This window comes from Sphaeramia orbicularis, chromosome 17 (genome assembly GCF_902148855.1).
Source record: "Sphaeramia orbicularis chromosome 17, fSphaOr1.1, whole genome shotgun sequence".
In the NCBI taxonomy this organism is placed as follows: Eukaryota; Metazoa; Chordata; class Actinopteri; order Kurtiformes; family Apogonidae; genus Sphaeramia; species Sphaeramia orbicularis.
Window position 1 is genome coordinate 41,648,043 of NC_043973.1, and position 21,013 is coordinate 41,669,055.

The 21,013-nt window shown below is 34.8% G+C and overlaps 1 protein-coding gene across 1 annotated transcript in view; it reads right to left on the reverse strand.

The window, feature by feature from the left end:
- LOC115438022 (vasoactive intestinal polypeptide receptor-like) overlaps nucleotides 1-21,013 on the reverse strand; it is a 48,942-nt gene that overhangs the window by 18,889 nt on the left and 9,040 nt on the right. Inside the window, exons 3-5 of the mRNA XM_030161460.1 lie at nucleotides 16,874-16,987; nucleotides 2,539-2,645; nucleotides 2,363-2,460 (exon numbers count right to left, since the gene is read on the reverse strand). Of these exons, the coding sequence (XP_030017320.1) occupies nucleotides 2,363-2,460; nucleotides 2,539-2,645; nucleotides 16,874-16,987 (319 nt within the window). The remainder of the gene's footprint in view (nucleotides 1-2,362; nucleotides 2,461-2,538; nucleotides 2,646-16,873; nucleotides 16,988-21,013) is intronic.

Genomic DNA, 21,013 nt, shown 5'->3' on the forward strand with positions numbered 1-21,013 from the left:
GGACCTGTGGAGTTTAATTAATAAAGAATTCCGTCCCAAGCACAGCATTTACAGTTTACGTAGACCACAGGGAAATGTTTTAAAATGCATAATTCCATTTAAAAAAGCAAAATATCACTCCTTTAACCCATAAAGACCCCAACATTCATTGGCAACTACAAGCATCTACTGATCTAAACTGCATAATACCTCTTTATCCACTAATCCTGTCAATCCATGTAAATAGTTGGTGTAAAATGTAGTTTGCCATCCTTTCATAGTCATCAGATACGACCCATTTGGATGTTCATAGGCTCTGTACTTACCATGGAAACACCATCCCAAAACCCATGGAGTTTGACAAATAACAGTGGATCGACACTTGATTTATGCTCAGTTAATGATATATTTGCTGTAAAAGTCACCTTTTCTTCAGTTTCTTCTGTTTTGATATAATTCATGAAAATCCAAATTAAATATAGGAAATTTAATGTAGGAAAATACATGATTTACAGTGAAAAATGCAAAATACAGAAGATAATGTTATAATGAATTGTGATAAATCACTTATGAAAGGTTAAATAGAGAAAAAAATTCACATGATTTTGTATCCACTTTTCACAAGCTTTCATGTTAAACTACGTAACAAACTAGGGATAGCCAAAGAGAAAAACTTCCTATCTGAAAAATGCACTTAAAACTAAAAAAAACCTTGCAGAATGCTATTTCTTAATGATACCCAATAAATAATACACTGTTTTGGACTATACCACTATTTACAAATAGGAATCTGCAAGAAAACAAACTTCTCTAAGTGCATTTTTCAGACTGGAGGTTTTGCTCTTTGGCTGTAGCAATGGAAAATGAAGAAAATATCTCAGAAAAATACTCCTGCAAGATCTAGAACACTTACTACTAAAGACTTCTACATCCCCTGTGCAAAAAGGAGCACTTCATTCCTCCCCACAGCCATCAGACTATATAACAGTTCACAGTAACACCCCCAATCAATAATATAAATATGTAAATACTATTTAAATGTAAAATTTTAAGAATGTATAATTCTAATTCTCTATTTATATACATTCATTCATTCATTCATTTTCTGAACCCGCTTTATCCTCACTAGGGTCACGGGAGTCACTTGGAGCCTATCCCAGCTACATAGGGGCGAAGGCGGGGTACACCCTGGACATGTCACCAGTTCATCACAGGGCTGACATATAGAAACAAACAACCACTCTCACATTCACACCAATGGGCAATTTAGATTAACCCATTAACCTATCAGCGCATGTCTTTGGATGGTGGGAGGAAACCAGAGTACCCGGAGGGAACCCACACAGACACGGGGAGAACTATTTATATATATTTATATAAATACCAAATTTCTCATTTTCTTATATATTTCACTCTCACTTGTGGTTTTTTTCAACCTGTCTTTCTCTTGCACTGGTGTGTTGTATGTTGTGGCTGCAAACTGTGAAATTTCCCCATCAACAAAGTCTATCTCATCTCATCTCATCTCATCTCATCTCATCTCATCTCATCTCATCTCATCTCATCTCATCTCATCTCATCTCATCTCATCTTATCTTATCTTATCTTATCTTATCTTATCTTATCTTATCTTATCTTATCTTATCTTATCTTATCTTATCTTATCTTATCTTATCTTACCTTACCTTACCTTACCTTACCTTACCTTACCTTACCTTACCTTATCTTATCTTATCTTATCTTATCTTATCTTATCTTATCTTACCTTACCTTACCTTACCTTACCATACCATACCATACCATAACCCTTTAAAGCCTGATGTGCCATCACTGACACACCCTGTGCATATGCAGTTTGGATGACTAAAACTCACTGAAAAAATCCCACTTCTTTCTAAAACCTGAGATGTTGTGCTTTATAGGCTTTACTGAGTCATTACAGTAATTTCATTCACACCTGTACAAGAAGCTCGAGAAGAAGCCATTTTAGCAGTATTATAAAATGCAGTAAATTGTAAATTGACTGCTAGAGTTTGAAAGTTCTATGTGCTTTGAAAAAATGGCCAAAAGGACTCACTCACAGCATATTTTCTAACCTTTTTATGGTCAAAATAAGAAAAAAAGTCCAGACGGCCAATTTTAGGCTTAGGGTTTAAAGGGTGAAACATATTGCTAGTTATTATCAAAATACACAATCAATTATTGTATTAAACTTACACTGTATTATCATTATTATTTAGCCCTCATTATCTTTTTTTTTTTGGTCTAAACTCATGTATGCACTATTGTATACAACTGACAGCTGGATCGTTTCTGTTTCTACAATCATGTTTAAACAGGAAACACATAAACATTTAAGGACCAGTTTGATGGAGCTCCTTACCGAAATAGACAGAGTATGATGATGGCGATGGTCAGAGAAATGAGGGACACGGTGTGGCCAATGGTGTAACCCACTTTAATAGCGCCATAGAACTCTCCCTGCAAAAACACATTCAGTTAAAATCAGATCATGAAGCCCCTGAAGTGCATTCGGCATTGGGGGGTTGTTATACCGACCACATCTTCATCTGAGGTGCTGTTGGGATTGTACCCACAGTCTATTATGTAGGAGTCCAGGCTTATCGGGGTCCAGCCATCTTCAGTGCAGGTCTTTGACAGATTACCTAATGAGCAGAGGGACAAAGGAGACACTGAACATAAAAGAACTCTACCAATTTATTTTACTAGCATCATGATAATATGCATGTGATTGGGGGGAGTTTTATGAGCTGCGAGGCAATACTTTTCCTACACGTAATTATGTCAGAACAAATGTGTATCCCTCAATGGAATTCTCCCAAACACTAAAAGGAAATGGAGGGACTGAAGGGGGATCAGTTGTCCCACCGGCCCAGAGATTCCGAGACATTTCCCATGTGTATTCGACTCCATCTGTTCCTTAATTACTCTCAGGCTGCCCACACACACACACACACACCAATGGGCCAACAGTCCACCAGTGGGATATTTTTATTCTGCCATGCCCATGGAGGCAGGATTGAAAGGTCCAAGATCATTAGACTGACCTTATAAAGAGAGGACAGACCATCTGAAGGAGAAGCAGGACCACAGTAGAGCTCAGTAAAGCAGAGCAGGAAATCACAAACAACCTCATACACATTAACTGGAGTGTCTTCTAGAGCTGCATAATATATTGTCTGACTGTTTGAGCATTGCCATTGCGATGTACGTGTGCGCAATAGTCACATTGCAGGTTCTGCAATGTAGGAGGTAAATGAACTCGCCGTGTTCTCATCTAATTTCAACCTGGGTACCTGACACACACTGTGCACAGCGATCCACCAATCACAATCGTTCTTAACCAGTTTGCCAAAGCAGACCACACCCCTGCACATGGAGTAAGTCGCTGGTAACAACATTGAAAAATGAGCAACGAACAAGAGAAAATCACCGAAACGAAGACTTAGTGTCAACAAGAAAAGCAACGTCAGTTATCTGGAATTATTTCAGCTCCAAGAAGGGCGATACTGAAAAGCGTGTTCTGTTTCGACAGTGTCTTGCACCTGTTACCACAGAAGGAAACAACTAATTTGTTTGACCATTTACGTCAGCACCACACAGCTATTATATCCACCTGAGTATTTTTTCATATCACAATATATATTGCTGCGTTAAAAAAAAAAAAAATCGCAATGTCAGTTTTTTTCCAATATTGTGCAGCCCTAGTGTCGTCCATGATCAATAAGGCCAAATGATAATTGAATCATTTTGTGACATTTAAATCCTATTCAACTAGGAGTCTCCATTGAATTGGAAATCCAGCAGCACTCAGACTAGACTAGACTAGACTAGACTAGACTAGACTAGAATAGAATAGAATAGAATAGAATAGAATAGAATAGAATAGAATAGAATAGATCTTTATTGCCACTATCACAATAAACAATGAAAATTTGTTTAGCAGCAAAAACAATTAGTGCAAAAAAGACTATAAAATATCACATAAAATACTGAAAAATGTCAACAATGTATGAAAGCAACAAGACAAAATTTTAAATATACATACAGTTGCAGAAAAATTTATTAGACCATCAAAAGTCATCAAAAACAATGGTTATGCAATCAAGTACTAATTCCTGTGTGTATCATGTGACTAAAACAGACAGAAAAGAAAACATGGAATGCCTAAAAGCACTGTTTTTGTAAGTACAATGCCATAGCTATTGATGTAAGAACTGAAGTGATTTTGGTTATTATCAAGAAAACATGGAAAATGGATATATATCAGCTCTGAAATTAAACTCTTATCAGCTATTTTTGTTGTTATCATTATATTTGTCCAAACAAATGTACCTTTAGTTGTACCAGGCATTAAAATGAACTAGAAATTGAAGAAAACAAAGGTCCGTTCCCTATTTTTAGCTTAAATTAAGTAAAAAAAAAAAATCTTGAATTAAGCAACAAAATCTGCCAATGAAACAAGTGAAAATCATCTTGATAAGATTTCTTGAAAGAAGATTTTCAAGATCTATTGTCTAAAAATAAGTTCATATATCTCACTGAAAAATTACTCTTTAGGTGATTATGTCTTATTTTAAGTGTGATGAGATATTTTAACCAGAAATAAGAAGAATACACTTGGTAATATTTTGATTTTTGCAGTCATGAATATTCACTGAGCTAGAACATACTTACATCCTTCAGTAGAGGCATCTCATGTAGTACGGAACATTTCTCTGTCTGTCAAGTAGTGAACCTGTCCCTGACCTCTGAACCAGGAAATACGAAAATATGAGTAAAAAACAGACTGTACGAATCCAGTGTGAATGCACCGTGGGATTAATTCCAAATCACCAGAGGTCCAAGGGTTATATCAGTCTTGTGTAAATGAGGCTGAGGTTATGTGTTTTTCATTAAGGGTTGTAAATATTGATCCTAAAGCCCTATTTGCACAGGACTAAATTCATTTGAAGACCTCTGGAAATTTGCACTAATTGCTCAGGTGAACTGTGATCTTGTACCCATGTGACTTCATGATTTCTAGAAATTCCTTGAATGAGGCCAGCAAACATAGAAATCTGTTATAATATTAATGAAAATGCAAATCAACACTGATGTGTGTCTGCAATCATTCTGCCTATTTTTCGGTTGATGACTATGGAGACTGCACTGGCTATTATAAATTAATTCAGGATGGAAACCCATCCACTGACAGGAAACTTGAAGAATGTTCAGAAGAATACTGGAAAATTACACGTTACTTTGCACCTTAGTGTTTGATACTGTTTGTCCAGATTTTCTACAGCTCTTATTCTTATAATTTACTAGGTATAGTGTGTTTGCTCTTGTATTATATTCTATTTTCACTGTTTGTTATGCTGCTGCAAGACAATTTTCCAGTTTTATCTATCTATCTATCTATCTATCTATCTATCTATCTATCTATCTATCTATCTACCTACCTACCTACCTACCTACCTACCTACCTACCCATCCATCCATCCATCCATCTACCTACCTACCAACCAACCAACAGAGGTGTCAAAAGTATTCTCATTCATTACTCATGTAGAAGTATAGATACTAGCATTTAAAAAGACTTCTGTAGAAGTTGAAGAATTTCATCAAGCTTTTTACTCTAATAAAAGTGTAAAAGTACTGGTTTCAAAAATACTTAAAATATAAAAGTTAATGTTAGGGGAAAAAATGTCATTAGTACAAATGCTTAGGCCGCACCACAGGGGTCTAAACATTTTTCTAAAGGCCATAATGACTATTATGTTAAAATGTTAATGTTGAAAAATTTGGGATGCACTAGGCTACCTGTTTCTGCTGTATATATACCCATTGAAAATGAACGCATTTTAGTCCAATGCAAATGTATTAAAGAACCATATATGTGCACTACTGAGCATTAACATGTGTTTCATGGAGCGGAAGATATGATGACTAGTTGAATATAAGTTGAATTGTACGTGATGACTAGTCACGTACAAACCAATGGGGTGTCAGAATGGTATATGTTTATAGTTCTCATCCAACAACAATCAAATTCACTCTTTCCAGATGACGCAATTTATTTGGATCGTTTTTCTTTTATTTGAACGATGACAAGCTGGAATAAAAACAAACCGAAATGAAATAGGAGTAACAAGACTATTTTTAAAATGGAGGAGTAGAAAGTACAGATAATTGCGTGAAAATGTAAAGAGTAGAAGTAAAAAGTTGGCTGAAAAATAATTACTTCGGAAAGTATAGATAACCAAATTTCTACTTAAGTAAGGTAATGATGTATTTGTACTTTACTTGAAACCTCTGTCTGTCTGTCTGTCTGTCTGTCTGTGTATCTCTCTATCTATGAAAAAAAAATCTCAAAAAATGATCAGTACAGTAAAAAACATGATTATATGTTACCACAGGATCAACAGTTGTAGCTTTTTAATAGTGATGTTGTGAGATAATGTCAATAAATTCAAATAAAATGACTTTCCAAATGTGTCAAAAGTATCAGCTTACATCTGTGTTGATGCATCTCATATGATTTAGAAAAAGCAGCCAGTTCTGCTTATTGTGATGTTATTCATCCATATAACCATGGTTAACCATTAACCACATCCTCTTTGCATATCAGAATGCAGTAACGGACCTGCGAGGGCTATTATTTACCCTGTGCAAATATTTTGTTTATGGCAACACATTTCCTCAAAATATGATCCTTTTAATGCTTCAATTTGTGAGTATTAGTGACATATTGTTAGTGATCCACCATAAGAGACAGTGGTTGTTTTGTTCCCTCTTTTCAGTGAAAGCTGCCGTGTTTGATAGTTTTTTTTAGTGTCACTGGACAAAGATTCTGTTCTCACCTTTCATTATATTGTAATTCAAGTCATCTAAGAGGAAACATGACTTGTACCTACTTTTGGGCTGCAGGAAATCCATCCCATGAAGCAGATGTTGGCTAATCGCTGGTGTTTTCAGAAGGGTAGAGGGGTTGAAGATGTAAATGAAAGCTGTTATTAATGTTAACTGATCAAATTCAGACATGATATAATTTCATTTATCTTTATATTTACTCTTTTGAAAGTGTGATGGTGTCCCAGCTCCTGCAGCTTTAAGGTGATATAAACTTAATCAGTGGCATTATTGCAATTTAACACTGAAAACCATCTGTGTATCAATGGAAAAAAAGAAGAAAATAAAATCCATTCAGAGGTAATGTATAAACATGGCAGTGGAAAGGCGATTCACTCCCTCTATAGATCTAAATTATTCTCATTATTCTCATTTTCCTGTGATGACACACCAATGAAAACATAATTATGGAAATTATATGCAATTTCTGCAACAAGATCCTCCTAAATCCCACTAAATCTTACACACTGGCCCATAAAGCCTCTGGTAAAAATACTTTTCCATCTGACTATATGGCAGAATTCCACATAACAAAGCTACTTTACCCCATGCTGCTCACTTCTTAGCATGCTGTAAGCCAAACTTTGCATATATTGTGTGCTTGTATGAAGCTGCTATGAGAAATATTAACCCATAAAGACCCAAACATCCACCGGCAACCAAAATAATTCACTGATATAAAATGTTTAATACCTGTTGATCCATTAATCCTATCAATACATGATCATAATTGGTGTAAAATGCAGTTTGTCATCTTTTCATAGTCATCAGATACGACCCACTTGGACGTTCAGAGGATCCGTAGTGAACACTGAAACACCGTCATCTTCTACAACATTGATTCACCAGTAAAACTCATGGAGTTGGATCAGTGACAATGGATAGAGACATTGTTTTATGCTCATTTAATGACATATTTTGATGAAAATGTCAGTTTTTATTTAGTTTTCTCTGTTTCTGATAGAATAACTCTCAACTTTAATCTGAGATTTTATGAACATCTACATGATCAGTAAATTAAATATTGGAAAATATTAGATTTGTACTGGAAAATGCAAAATACAGAAGATTATTTGACGATAAATGGTGACAAATCACTTTAATCACTTTTGTTAAATATAGAGAAAAAAATAATTTGAGAGATACCACAAACTATCTTCTTCAGTTTTCTCTGTTTTGGATTTAATAACCTTCAGCTTTAATCTGAGCTTTAACCCATACATACCCAGTGCTACTTTTGTGTCAGTTCCCAAATGAATTTTTCTCTATATTTAACCTTTCTTAAGTAACTTGTCACCATTGATTGTAATATTATCTTCCTTATTTTGCGTTTTTTCAGTGTAAATCATGTATTTTTCTATATTTCATTTACTGATCATGTAGCTGTTCAGTAAAGCTCAGAGTAAAGTCGAGGGTTTATATATCAAAAGCACAGAAAATTCAAGAAAAAGTGACTTTTTCAGCAAAGATATCAATACCTGAACATAAAAACAAGTGTGTCCATCCACTGTCATTGATCCAACTCCATGGGTTTTACTGGTGAATCAATGTTGTAGAAAATGAAGGTGTTTCCACGGTAACTACAGAGCCTCTGAATGTCCAAATGGGTCATATCTGATGACCATGAAAAGATGACAAACTGTATTTTACACCAGTTATTTACATAGATTGACAGGATTAGTGGATCAGAAGTTATTAACCATTTTAGATGGATGCTGGTGGATGTTTGGGTCTTTTTGGGTTAATAAACATCTACATAATCAGTACATTAAATATAGAAAAATACCTAATTTTCACTTAAAAATGCAAAATACAGAGCATAATATTAGAGTAAATGATGACAAATCACTAAAGAAAGGGTAAAAATAGAGAAAACTTCATTTGGGAACTTCCACGAAAGCAGCACTGGGTCTTTATGGGTTTACAAGCAACAAGTAAAATACCTGGAAATATTAAATAAAAACAATTGCAGTTTGGCTGCTAAATGCTAAACTATGCTCACGCGCTCACACCTCTTTGGACTTGGTGAGTTATTAGTGTTTTATTGTGGAAAACAGCTGCAGTCCAAGACCTAAAAGCCCCTGCAAATGTAGTGAAGCTAAAAATAGCTCCAATGCATTTACAACCCACTAAAAGGCTGGCTTTGCTGTTTGCACTGTGGTTAAGGCATGCAGTACCTTCATATGGAGGATTGTGATGTTTGACACATTCAAGTGCTGTGATAGTTTCTGCGTTATGATCACATTAGACTCTAAGCGCCACTGAAATAGACACTGTAATGGAGGTTTTTAATTAACATTTTGCACCACTATGTATCATTTACGTTCCGCTGTTTACTACAGAAGACTAATGTGTGTCCTCAATATCTCACATTTTATACTATACTATTAGAACCTGAACATTACTCTACAGAATCTATAGAATAATGTTCAGACGCTAATAATAAATTAGCTTCTGAAAACATTCATGAAGCGTATCCAATCCCATAACTGCAGCATGAAGCAGATTGACATCGCTGTGATTTTATTCAGTCTCTAATTGTGCAATATTTATTTGTGGCATTTCCTCATCTCGTCTCCTGTCAATAAAGACAGAAAAGCTGCACGTGTTGGCAAAAAAAAATGAATCCGTGCTATGAATGCAGCTAAAGAAATCAAAATGTTAGCCATTCCTCAACATTTCCCAACCGTATCGCTGCACAGGCGCTATCAAATCAAGGCCGAGTTGGGAAATGACCAACAATCCAAAGTCTTAGAATGTATTTGGCATTAAAATATGGGCAGCTCACAAATACCTGAGCGCCGTTTTGCAGAGAAGATGGAGGCTTAGCTTCGTCAAACAACATGACAAGACACAAAGGCAATGGTAAGCCCCTGCTGTTTCAGCCCATGCCACCACTGGATTTGGCTTGTTTGAAGGATTGCCAGAAGAATGCTTTCATCATCCCCCGAAAACATGACTGCAAGGATTTTCAGTGCCATGCACGACAACAAGGAGTGCTCTAAAGAGTTAATCACCCTCTCAGCATTTTGATTTCACGTTTTTTTTTTTTATTACGGCATCGTCAAATACTTTATCCTTCCGCATTATATCTTGGAGGATGATTCTTATTAGCGTGGAACACCATAACTGAGGCAATCTGTCATGTTGTGTGTGGATGAGGGGTGAGTCCCATGTTATTAACCCATAAAGGCCCAGTGAATGAATTTTTCTCTCTATTTAAGGCTTCTTAAGTGATATATCACCATTTATTATTATATTATCCTCTGTATTTTGCATGTTTCACTGTAAATCATGTATTTTCCTATATTTAATTTCTTATATTTAACGCATAAAGACCCAAACAACCACCATCTACCAAAATCATCTACTGATATAAACTGCTTAATCCCTGTTGATTCTCTAATACATGTAAATAATTGGTGTAAAATACAGTTATTCATCTTTTCATGGTCATCAGATATGACCCATTTGGACGTTCAGAGGCTCCATAGTTACCATGGAAACACCGTCATCTTCTACAACATTGATTCACCACTAAAACCCATGGAGTTGGATCAATGACAGTGGATGGACTCACTGGGTTTATGTTCAGTCAATGATTGATTTTGCTGAAAAAGTCACTTTTTCTTCAGTTTTCTCTAATATTGATATAATAATCCTCAACTTTACTCTGAGCTTTTATGAACATCTACATGATCAGTAAATTAAATGTTAGATAATACCAGATTTTCAATGGAAAAAAAAAAAAAAAAGCAAAATACAGAAGATAATATTACAATAAATGGTGATAAACCACTTAAGGATGGTTAAATACAGAGAAAAATAAATTTTGGAACTGCTACAAATGTCACATTGATGTTAGATGTTCATAAAAACTCACAGTAAATTCAAAGATTATTAAAACTGAAGAAAAAGTGTTTTTTTTTTGGCAAAATATGTCAATAACTGGACATAAACCAAGTGTGTCCATCCACTGTCATTAATCCAACTCCATGGGTTTTACTGGTGAATCAATGTTGTAGAAGATGACGGTGTTTCCAAGGTAACTACAGAGCCTCTGAACGTCCAAATGGGTGATATCTGATGACCATGAAAAGACAACAAACTGTATTTTACACCAATTATTGACAGAATTAGTAGATCAATAGGAATTAAACACTTCAGATCAGTAGATGCATTTTGTTTGCCAGTGAATATTTGGTTCTTTATGGGTTACAAGAGATGAATGTGTGTGTGTTTGTGTCGACCTAGAAGGTAAGGAGTTCATGAGAATGGCAAACTCTATCTCTACTAAATTTATGACTCGGCCCCTGAATCTCCGTGGCGCCATGTTTCGTAATCCTTGTTTTTTTGTGTGCGAGGCTTATAAAATGAACTGTGCGGAATGTGTCAATAACTTGAGTCTTTCACAACACCTGAAAAGAAGGTAAGTGACACCGTGACACACTTAAAAAAAGGTCAACTTGGTGAGAATTATAAATCAGAACTACAGTGTTAGGAACCTCTTCAGCACTAAATTGATGTCTGAAGAACAAACGGTGGTGGAGCGACATAAATATTACAAATAGCTCTTTTTTTTCTTTTTTTGCACAGATTTTCTCACCCAGCGGCAAGTCTAATTTACAACAGAGTCCAAGACTGTTCATCATGGTGTAATGAAGTCCCTCTTACATGACCTGAGAGCAGAGCAGGTTTTACCATCAGAGACCTGCACCAACTCACTGATTTACTGCATAATTGATTCTGAGCACTTCAGAGCCACGCAGGTCATTTATAATCTTCGTTTTTTTGCTTCGTCTTGGTCTGTGGCCTGTTGATCCTGTTTGGCCTTTGACATGTCAGTGAAATATATCTCATGTGTTCAACCCCACAGAACTAGTGATCTCTCATCTGTCTGCTCACTCTTTCTGGGTTTTTATTTTTCTTTTTCCCATCAGGGGGGCTTTACTCTCCCAGGCCACACCATCTCCCATCTGGGTCAAATCACAGCTTCCCATACACTGATGATAAATCTTAGGTGTAAGACCCTTTTGTGTCCTGAATGTGGTAGAAAATACTGAGGTGGAGAGTCCTTTTACCACTCAGGTTGGGTGTAAAACCAGTCACATACACGTGAAATCTGGAGCGTTACACTTGTTCAAAGTACGAAAAATTCTGAGTAACTTCATGGGTCAGGCACCAGTACGTACTGAACTGAGAGGTGCAACAACTGAGACGAAAATAATCTAGAGTTATTGTCTCTGCACCACTTAAAGGAGTGATATTTAGATTTTTTAAATGGAATTATGCATTTTAAAACATTTCCCTGTGGTCTACATAAACTTTAAATGCTATGCTTGGGTCTGAATTCTTCATTTTCAACTTCAGTTTCAACAAGTCATGTCCTGGATGTGATTTATTATTTTGCTGAAATGTTGATTTTTTTTTTACCTTAATGGAACAGAGCATATGTGCATGTGGAAAATGGAACAACAATGCACAGAGTTCAATGTCTTAAAGGAGTGATATTTTGCTTTTTTAAATGGAATTATGCATTTTAAAACATTTCCCTGTGGTCTACATAAACTGTAAATGCTCTGCTTGGGTCTGAAGTCTTCATTAATTCAACTCCACAGGTCCATCTTCAACCCTATTTCTGAAAAAGGTCGTTTTGAGCGCTGGCCCTTTAAATACAAATAAGCCACTTCACGCCCCATCCCCTACAGGTTATTGATCATGCTTTCTGTCCCGTTCAGCCACTTGTGTTCATTAATACAACCAACAACTGAACATTTTAGTTAATCAGCTCGAAGTTTGGACATATTTTCAATTTTTACTACAACTGCTGCTGCTGATAAACACTTATGTCGTACTCAGAGAAATGTTTGTCGGAAGTCTTGACCTTATATGTGCAAATTTAGTGACAAAGCTAGTTAGAAAACGTAACAAATTAAGAAGGAATTACAACAGGTTGTATAAATCCAGCTGATTTTTGCCAAAATTAATATAAAGATAGCTTTGCAACACCTGGAGGGTTCAAATTCAAACTTGATGAACTATTAGGGTCCAAATACACAAATAAATGAACCAAAGACTAATATAAGTGGGTTTAGTAAAATATGACCCCTTTAAAGCTACAGACAAATGGTCAATATTCACATTTAACCACAATATACACTTATTTAAGACGTAGAATGATGAAAATTATGTAAATGATAAAACAAAACAAGTGGTCCCTAGTCTTGTTATTAATGCTTATTAAGTTCATTTTCTTCATTTTGATTTAATGATGTGAATGTCAAATGAAAATAAAGAAAACTAACACACTCTTACACACTCTAAACATGAAATTGACATAAAAGATGTGGTTTTAAGATTAAGTAAATGAGAATATTTACCAACTTAACAAATAGGACAATAAAATGGAAAATAAAACAGTGGTGATACTTACAGACTAATGACTAAAATTGTTTCATTATTGCAGGGTTGATAAAAATAAGAAGAGACAATTAAGAAATACTGGACTGAATTGAAGTGAGTTGAGTGGAAATCATGCATATCTTACTAAAACTCGCAAGAATTTTCCATTAGAATTTAGCATTTTCAATTTTAAATTGAATTTAAATTTGGAATGTTGTAAAGTATTTTCTTTATGAATTTTAAAATTTTAAATTGATTTTGGAATTGTACATATGAATTCAAATTTTACATTTTTTATTTTAAAATTTCATTCAGAGTTTTACTTTGCAAGAAGAATTTTACATTTCGATTTTTAAATCTGAATTTTCTTTTTTTTTTTTTTAATTCTTTATTCTGTATGTATCCCATTGCTTTCTTCATAACCATATTTACTGATATCTTTTGTATATTTATTTATCTATCTGAATAAAAAGGCATCATCACTATTACAGAATAAAGATAACGATCTAAATATTAACTGGTATTAGAGCTGCAACAATCAATAATTAAATTAATCAGTAAAAAGGTTACATTTATGTGATTCCTGCCTCTCTTATTTCAGTATTATTTGGTGTCTTTCCTCCTCTATGACAGTAAACTGAATACATTTGAGTTGTGGATCAATTTATCATTTAAGAACATCATCTCAGACTTTGCACTTTTCACCATTTTTTGACATTTTATTGTAAAATCAATTTAAAAACTTATCAAAATGTTAATTGACAATGGAAAAAACCATTAGTTGCAGATCTAATTGAATCTGATTTATGTTTTCTTATGCCTTAACCTACTCTTAACTCTCCTTTTAGCCTGTTAGCTGCTAAATAGGTATCTGCTGTTGACACCTGAGAGGAAATATGTGTGTCCATAAAAGCTCTATTACAAGCCCATTCCAAGGTGATTCGACTACTGTAAAGAATGATATCTCAAGGGTTGAAACTCAAGAGTTGAAAGTGAAGCGTTTCTGCCAGCTGAACACAAACAAACAACTCCATCATGTAATTACACGGAGGAAATTAAGCATGCTAATTAATATCAAACTTTCATATACAGGAAACTCAGAAGGGAATAAACAAAAGCACGACTCGCACTCAGCAAATTCTCAAGACGGCGGTTTTTCTTTATATATAATAAGCACCACATCCCAGGGAGACTCTTGCATATTAAAGCAGGAAATAAACAGCTTGTGTCTTTGATCGGAGGTGGTGCAAGGATATGAAGCTGTTTGTGTTTTGTTGTACCATATGATAAGAGTGGCCTTTGTGCTGCGTCTTCTTCATCTTCGTTGTTTCCATCATATGGCTGACATGTGATGTAATACATGAAGTCAACTTTAATTGCTTTTTATGCATCAGTATCAGGATGTGAAGCAGGATGAATACCAACAAAGACCCAACAATGGTAGGCTTTTGTCATATTAATAATGAAAAAGAGATTATCTGACAAAGCAGTGATTCTTAAAAATAACTAACATTTCCATCTGCACATACAAATTACTCTCAAAGACAGATATTTATTAGTGCCCTAGAATACTGAGGCATAAAACATTATACTGTGAAGAGCATTTTTTCAAATTAAAACCAATTAATCTAGTTTCACTAATTTAAAAGTTGTAAATATCTAAATCTTTGCTAAATGCTAATGTTACTGCTAGTTACAATGTGTATTAGGATGCAAGGACTGGATTTCCTCTTACAAGGATGATTAATTAAGTGAGTTTAACCTCAACCTTAACCTTAAATCACTGACTCAAGTAGTGCTGGACGACCTCACAATATTACATCATGATCATAATTTATTAAATGGTCTACATTTCAGAGGAGCTGTACAAAGTGTATCATTAAATGTCACAAATTTCCTGCTCAATTTCCTTTTAAATGCCACATTTATCAGTGTAAATATGGTATTTTACAGGTTGACATCAACCTGTGGATTTGTAGCGTTAATATCAAAAGCACACATTGCTAAACTAGCAAGTATATTTTAGTTCTTTCACACCAAAACTTTAGCATTTGTTGCTACGTAAGTGCTTGGTTTAACTCCAGATCAACTTGCACAGTTTGTGTGATCTGTTGTTTTGCTGCTGCTGAAGAAATAATGATAAGAATCAGTATCAGCTTTAAATCTGGCATCTGCATTGAGTCAAACTGGGACACTGCAATCTACGTATTTAATGGAAACAATGCGGCTTTATGTATAGGAAAAATGTGGCCCAAAATAAAGAGGGTTTTTGGGAAGATAACAAAAAGACAGCACATATAGTCTTAGCCTCCAGAAACCAGGGAAAACTAGAGAGAAAGTCATTATAGTTTGGTTCTATCTCAACCCTTTATCAGGCAAGTGACTATTTTTGGTCATTTCCACATACATTACAGGACAGTGAGAGCAACAGTTACAGTGAGGACAGTGAGTCAACAATCTCAGGTCCAATGTGGTCCACAGGGTCTGTAAGGTCCACCTCTGCATGAACAGTGAGTGTACCTGCTTTGTTAGGTACCATGAAGTAATGGTACTAATGTAAGGAACGATGTTCAAAGGGATCATGTGTGCTTGAGTTTGACCCTTCAAGGTCACTCAAGGCCAAAGGTCATCGACCCAAATGTAAGTTCATATATGACTTCCCATCAGTGCTCACTAAATTGATCTCTCTAAGTATTTCCATTTTATAAGCCATCAAAATATGGCACGTTATAAATGCATTTTAGATATTTCCGAAATTGGTCAAAAACTTTTCAAAACTGTGAACAAGATTTGTAGACAATGTCCCAAGGAAGCTATATAAAAAATGTAAATGAAACTGACTGGTAGTTTCGTCAGAGAAGATGCAGACGCCGAACACAGCACCTTCTCAGTAGCTCATGGCCTATCGACCAGTGAGCTAAAAATAGGACCAAGGGTCCTGTAGTCCAACGGCATATTTAAAGACATTAATTGACATTCGTTTGACCTTTCAAGGTCACTCAAGGTCCAAGGTCATGGTAGCAACTGAAAGCCCATATGTGACTTCCTACCTTTTGTCAACAGTAATTATATCAATATCTTCAACTGTGTTGAAGTCATAGCACTTTGAAATCTGTCCCATTATAAACCAATGGGGATTGTTAAAAATTTAAAAAAAAAAAATCAAAAATCCATATTTTTCAATTCTTTGAATAAACTTGGTAGATCTTGCCCCAATGAACTTCTGCTATGAATTTCAGTTGATTCTAGCTGATGGCTTTGGAGAAGAAGTTTTTGAAAAATTGTTTACAGACAGACAGACAGACAGACAGACAACAACTGATGCCAATAGTCCATCAGACCGTTGGACTAAAGGGTGAAGTAAAAATGTAGATATTTGGGCAATTCATGACATTTTTTCCTACATGGGTCACGAGGAGACATAAAATTGACTTTATGTGCCTCAAGTTGAAGACGTTTGGGAAGCACAGATCTGACAGACTGATACTGTGGACTGTGTTTTACCTGCTGGAAACTTCAAACAGTCTGTCCTGACACTGATTTCACACATTTCACACAAAACCCACTTGACTCTTACGTGTAGGAATGTCTCCTGAGAAGTAGAAGAGGTATTTGGGACAGGGTATGGTGACCACCTCCCCGACTTCAGCCATGGGCCAGCAGGTGATCTTATCCCACATGACAGAACAACCTGACAAAGAGACAAAGGCATGTATCAACAAGGAAATAACAGGAATACAAAGAGAATAAACATGAAGGAACAAGCACCATTCTGCACTGGTGAAATGTTGAAAAGCACTTCTACTCCAGTTTTTCCTACCAGCACTTACCTACTAAATACATCTCAGAGGCAACCATAGCAGTTTTTAACCTGCTACTTCTATTTGCTTTAGTTTTATTTCAGATTACAATTTTCAAAGCCAGCAAAAAACTGTGTTGATTTTTAATGTTTTTGATAAACTGAACAATGAGGTGTCCTCATATGGATTAACCCTTTATTGGGCAAGTAACTATTTTTGGTCATTTCTGCACCCATTACAAGACAGTGACAGCAATAGTTCCAGTGAGGACAGTGAGTCAACAGTCTCAGATCGAATGTTGTCTACAGGGTCTGTAAGGTCCACCTGTGCATGAACAGTGAGTGGACCTGCTTTGTTAGGTACCATGGAGTAATGGTACTAATGTAAGGAATGATGATAATGTGGATGTGGACAGGTGTCTGGATCAGCATTTATGTGGTTCTAATATTCTAAAATACATGTTCCTTTAACCATACTTGTGTTTTTCTTGTATTTTTTTTTTATATATATATCTCTTGTATTTTTTTTTTTTTTTGCCACTTATGGGCAAGGAACCAAATATGGTAACTTCACTGACCTTGATTTTCCACATAACAATAAAACATTTGGCAAAATTTCACAAAAGTAATAATGTCTTTTTATGTCCCTCCAATAACAAACTATGGTTGTAATTTGGAAGTTCATGGTATTTCTATGAGTCCCTTATAAAAGGTTAAGTTTAAATTCTATTCCTTAAACTAAATAACTCACAAAAATGCTAATGGAACAAGCTTGTTTTTTGTGGCTATAATAAAAACGCTTTAATGTTGTTTTACCTTATTTTACTAATAAATGTTTCAATGTTGAACAATAAGTTAGTACCTGTAGATTCCTGAAATGTTTTGACCATAAAGAAAGTTTAAAATTACAAATAATGATCTAGTTTCATCAATTTTCCCTCAGGATAAAAAAAAGCTACAGATGATAAAATAATTCTATCTAAAAACATTTTACTGCACAATGGATATGTTTACTTGTAAATGAGCATACTTTATAGAATTCAAACCTGTATTTGCAGTAGTACACATACATGGTGGTAATCCTATATATGATGAAATATAGAATATGTGTACATCTTCCACTTGTGTTTTTATGTGGTGTTTTCGCGTCCTTTCTTGGGGCTAAACATCAACCCAATTTGTGTAAATATAGAGCAGTAAAGTAATGAGCTCGGGTCAGTGTTACAGCCCTGAGTCCATAAGAGCCGGTGACCTGAGTTAACACCATGACTAATAAAGCAGCTCCGTCGTTACAGTGTTATTTCAATTCAACAGATCACCGTGACTCTCCTTGGTGTGTTTAGTCTCAGGACACAAAATCAGGTCAGAGCATCTCCACACCTGCTCGGAAAAGACTGGAAAAGACTATACACAGTGCAGATGACATAATTAAACAGATAATAAGTGTTTAATTGGCTTTAACAGCTTCTTGATGCTTGAGGTTTAAGTTAACACTGAAAGATCTGCAACTATTTTTGTGACTTCTGTGTACATTTTTCTCTACATTTAACCTTTTCAAGTCATTTATTACTCTTTATTATAGTACAGTCCTCTGCATTTAGCATTTTTAGTGTTATTCTCTATATTTAATTTACTGATTATGTAGATGCATATAAAAGCTAAAAATAAATGCCCAGGTTATTACATTAACGCAAAAAGACCCAAACATACACCAGCGACCAAAATCTAAAATGTTTAATACCTATTGGTCAACTCATCCTATCAATACATGTCAATAATTGGTGTAAAATACAGTTATTCATCTTTTCATGGTCATCAGATATGACCCATTTGGATGTTCAGAGGCTCCGTAATAGTAAAGTCAAACTGGTTTGAGTATTGTTAATTGAGTAAAATTAATTGGATTTTCTACCTACACTTAATTTATTCAGATGTGGTATATATATATATACATATATATATATATATATATATATATATATATATATATATATATATATATATATATATATATATATCCTATCAATTTAAATCAAACTATTTTGTATTATATTTTATCAACATATGTAAATATCTATTGTTCTATATGATGATGATTTTGTATTTATGGCATTTTTGCACACTTGTTGGTAAATTAATAACTGCTGTTTGTTCCTTTGTTGTTTATTTTCTTTAAGCATTTTCCACCTAAAGACTATTACTGCATTCAGTGCATGTGCATCCAAATGACCTGTGCCTGTGAGCTTTATTAAAAGAGGACAAAAAAAAGAGGAAAAAGTCATCCTAGGAATCTTTGTCTTTTGAGTGCAGTCCATTTGCCCAAACCTCCAGCAGACGTTCATGCCCTTTATTCAAGTTGGGGGAAATAGCAATGTAAAACAAAACCAGACAACTTGACAGTTATGAACGTGAAAATACCTTCGTCTTTTACAACATTGATTCACCAGTAAAACCCATGGAGTTGGATCATTGACAATGGATAGAGAAATTGTTTTATGTTCATTTAATGATATACTTTGATGAAAATGTCTGTTTTTATTTAGTTTTCTCTATTTCTGATATAATAACCCTCAACTTTAATCTGAGGTTTTATAAACATCTACATGATCAGTTAATTAAATATTGGAAAATAACAGTTTTGTACTGGAAAAGTGCAAAATACAGAGGATTATTTTATGATAAATGGTGACAAATCACTTTTAAAAAAATGTTGAATATAGAGAAAAAAATCATTTAAGAATTGCCACAAAAGTAGCATTGGGTCTTCATGGGTTAAAATGGGGAAAACTGAAGAAAAAGTGGATTTTTCAGCTAAATATATCATTAATTGAATATACAAACAAGTGTCCACAACCACTATCATTTGTCAAACTACATGAGTTTTATTGGTGAGTCAATATCTTAGAAGATGACAGTGTTTCTATGTTCACTACAGAGCCTCTGAACATCCAAATGGGTCATACCTGATGATGACGAAAAGCTGAGAAACTGCCTTTTACCTCAATTATTTATGTGTATTGATAGGAATAGGGGTTCAAAAGTTTTTACACATTCTAGATCAGTAGATGCTTTTGGTCTTAGATCTTAGAAGTTTAAACACTGAGATAACAGGCTGAGTGTCACCTCTGTTTAATCAACGTTGAGTCGATTCTTAGGACCTATAAAGACCAAGTGAAACTTTTATGGAGACTCCCAAATGAATTTTTCTCTCTAACCATTCTTAAATGGGTCATATTTTGTTAAATCCACTTTTATTAGTCTTTGGTTCATTTATTTGTGTATTTGGACCCTAATAGTTCCAAAAGTTTGAATTTGAACCCTCCAGGTGCTGCAAAACTATCTTTATATTCATTTTGGCAAAAATCAAATGGATATCTACAGCCTGTTTCAATTCCTGCTTAATTTGTTACATTTTATAACTAGTTATGTCACGACATTTGCACATATGAGGCCAAGACTTCTGACGAACATTTCTCAGAGTACACCATAATTGTTTGTCAGCAGCAGCGGTTGTAGTAAAAACTGAAAATATGTCCAAACTTCAAGCTGATTACCTAAAATATCAGTTGTTGGTTGTATTAACAAACACAAGTGGCTGAACGGGACAGAAATCACAGTCAACAACCTGGAGGGGGTGGGGTGTGAAGTGGTTGTTTTGATTGATTTTGATTTGATTGTTTATTTCGAGCATTCATGGAATACATGCAAATTCAAAATTTAAAAAAAAAAAATCATTCATTTATACTCGAAAAGGAGTGGGAAGAAGAAAAACTTTAAGTGGTTCATTTGCATTTAAAGGGCCAGCACTCAAAATGACCTTTCTGGTGTCATTAGTCAGAAATAGGGTTGAAGATGGACCTGTGGAGTTGAATTAATGAAGAATTCAGACCCAAGCAGAGTATTTACAGTTTATGTAGA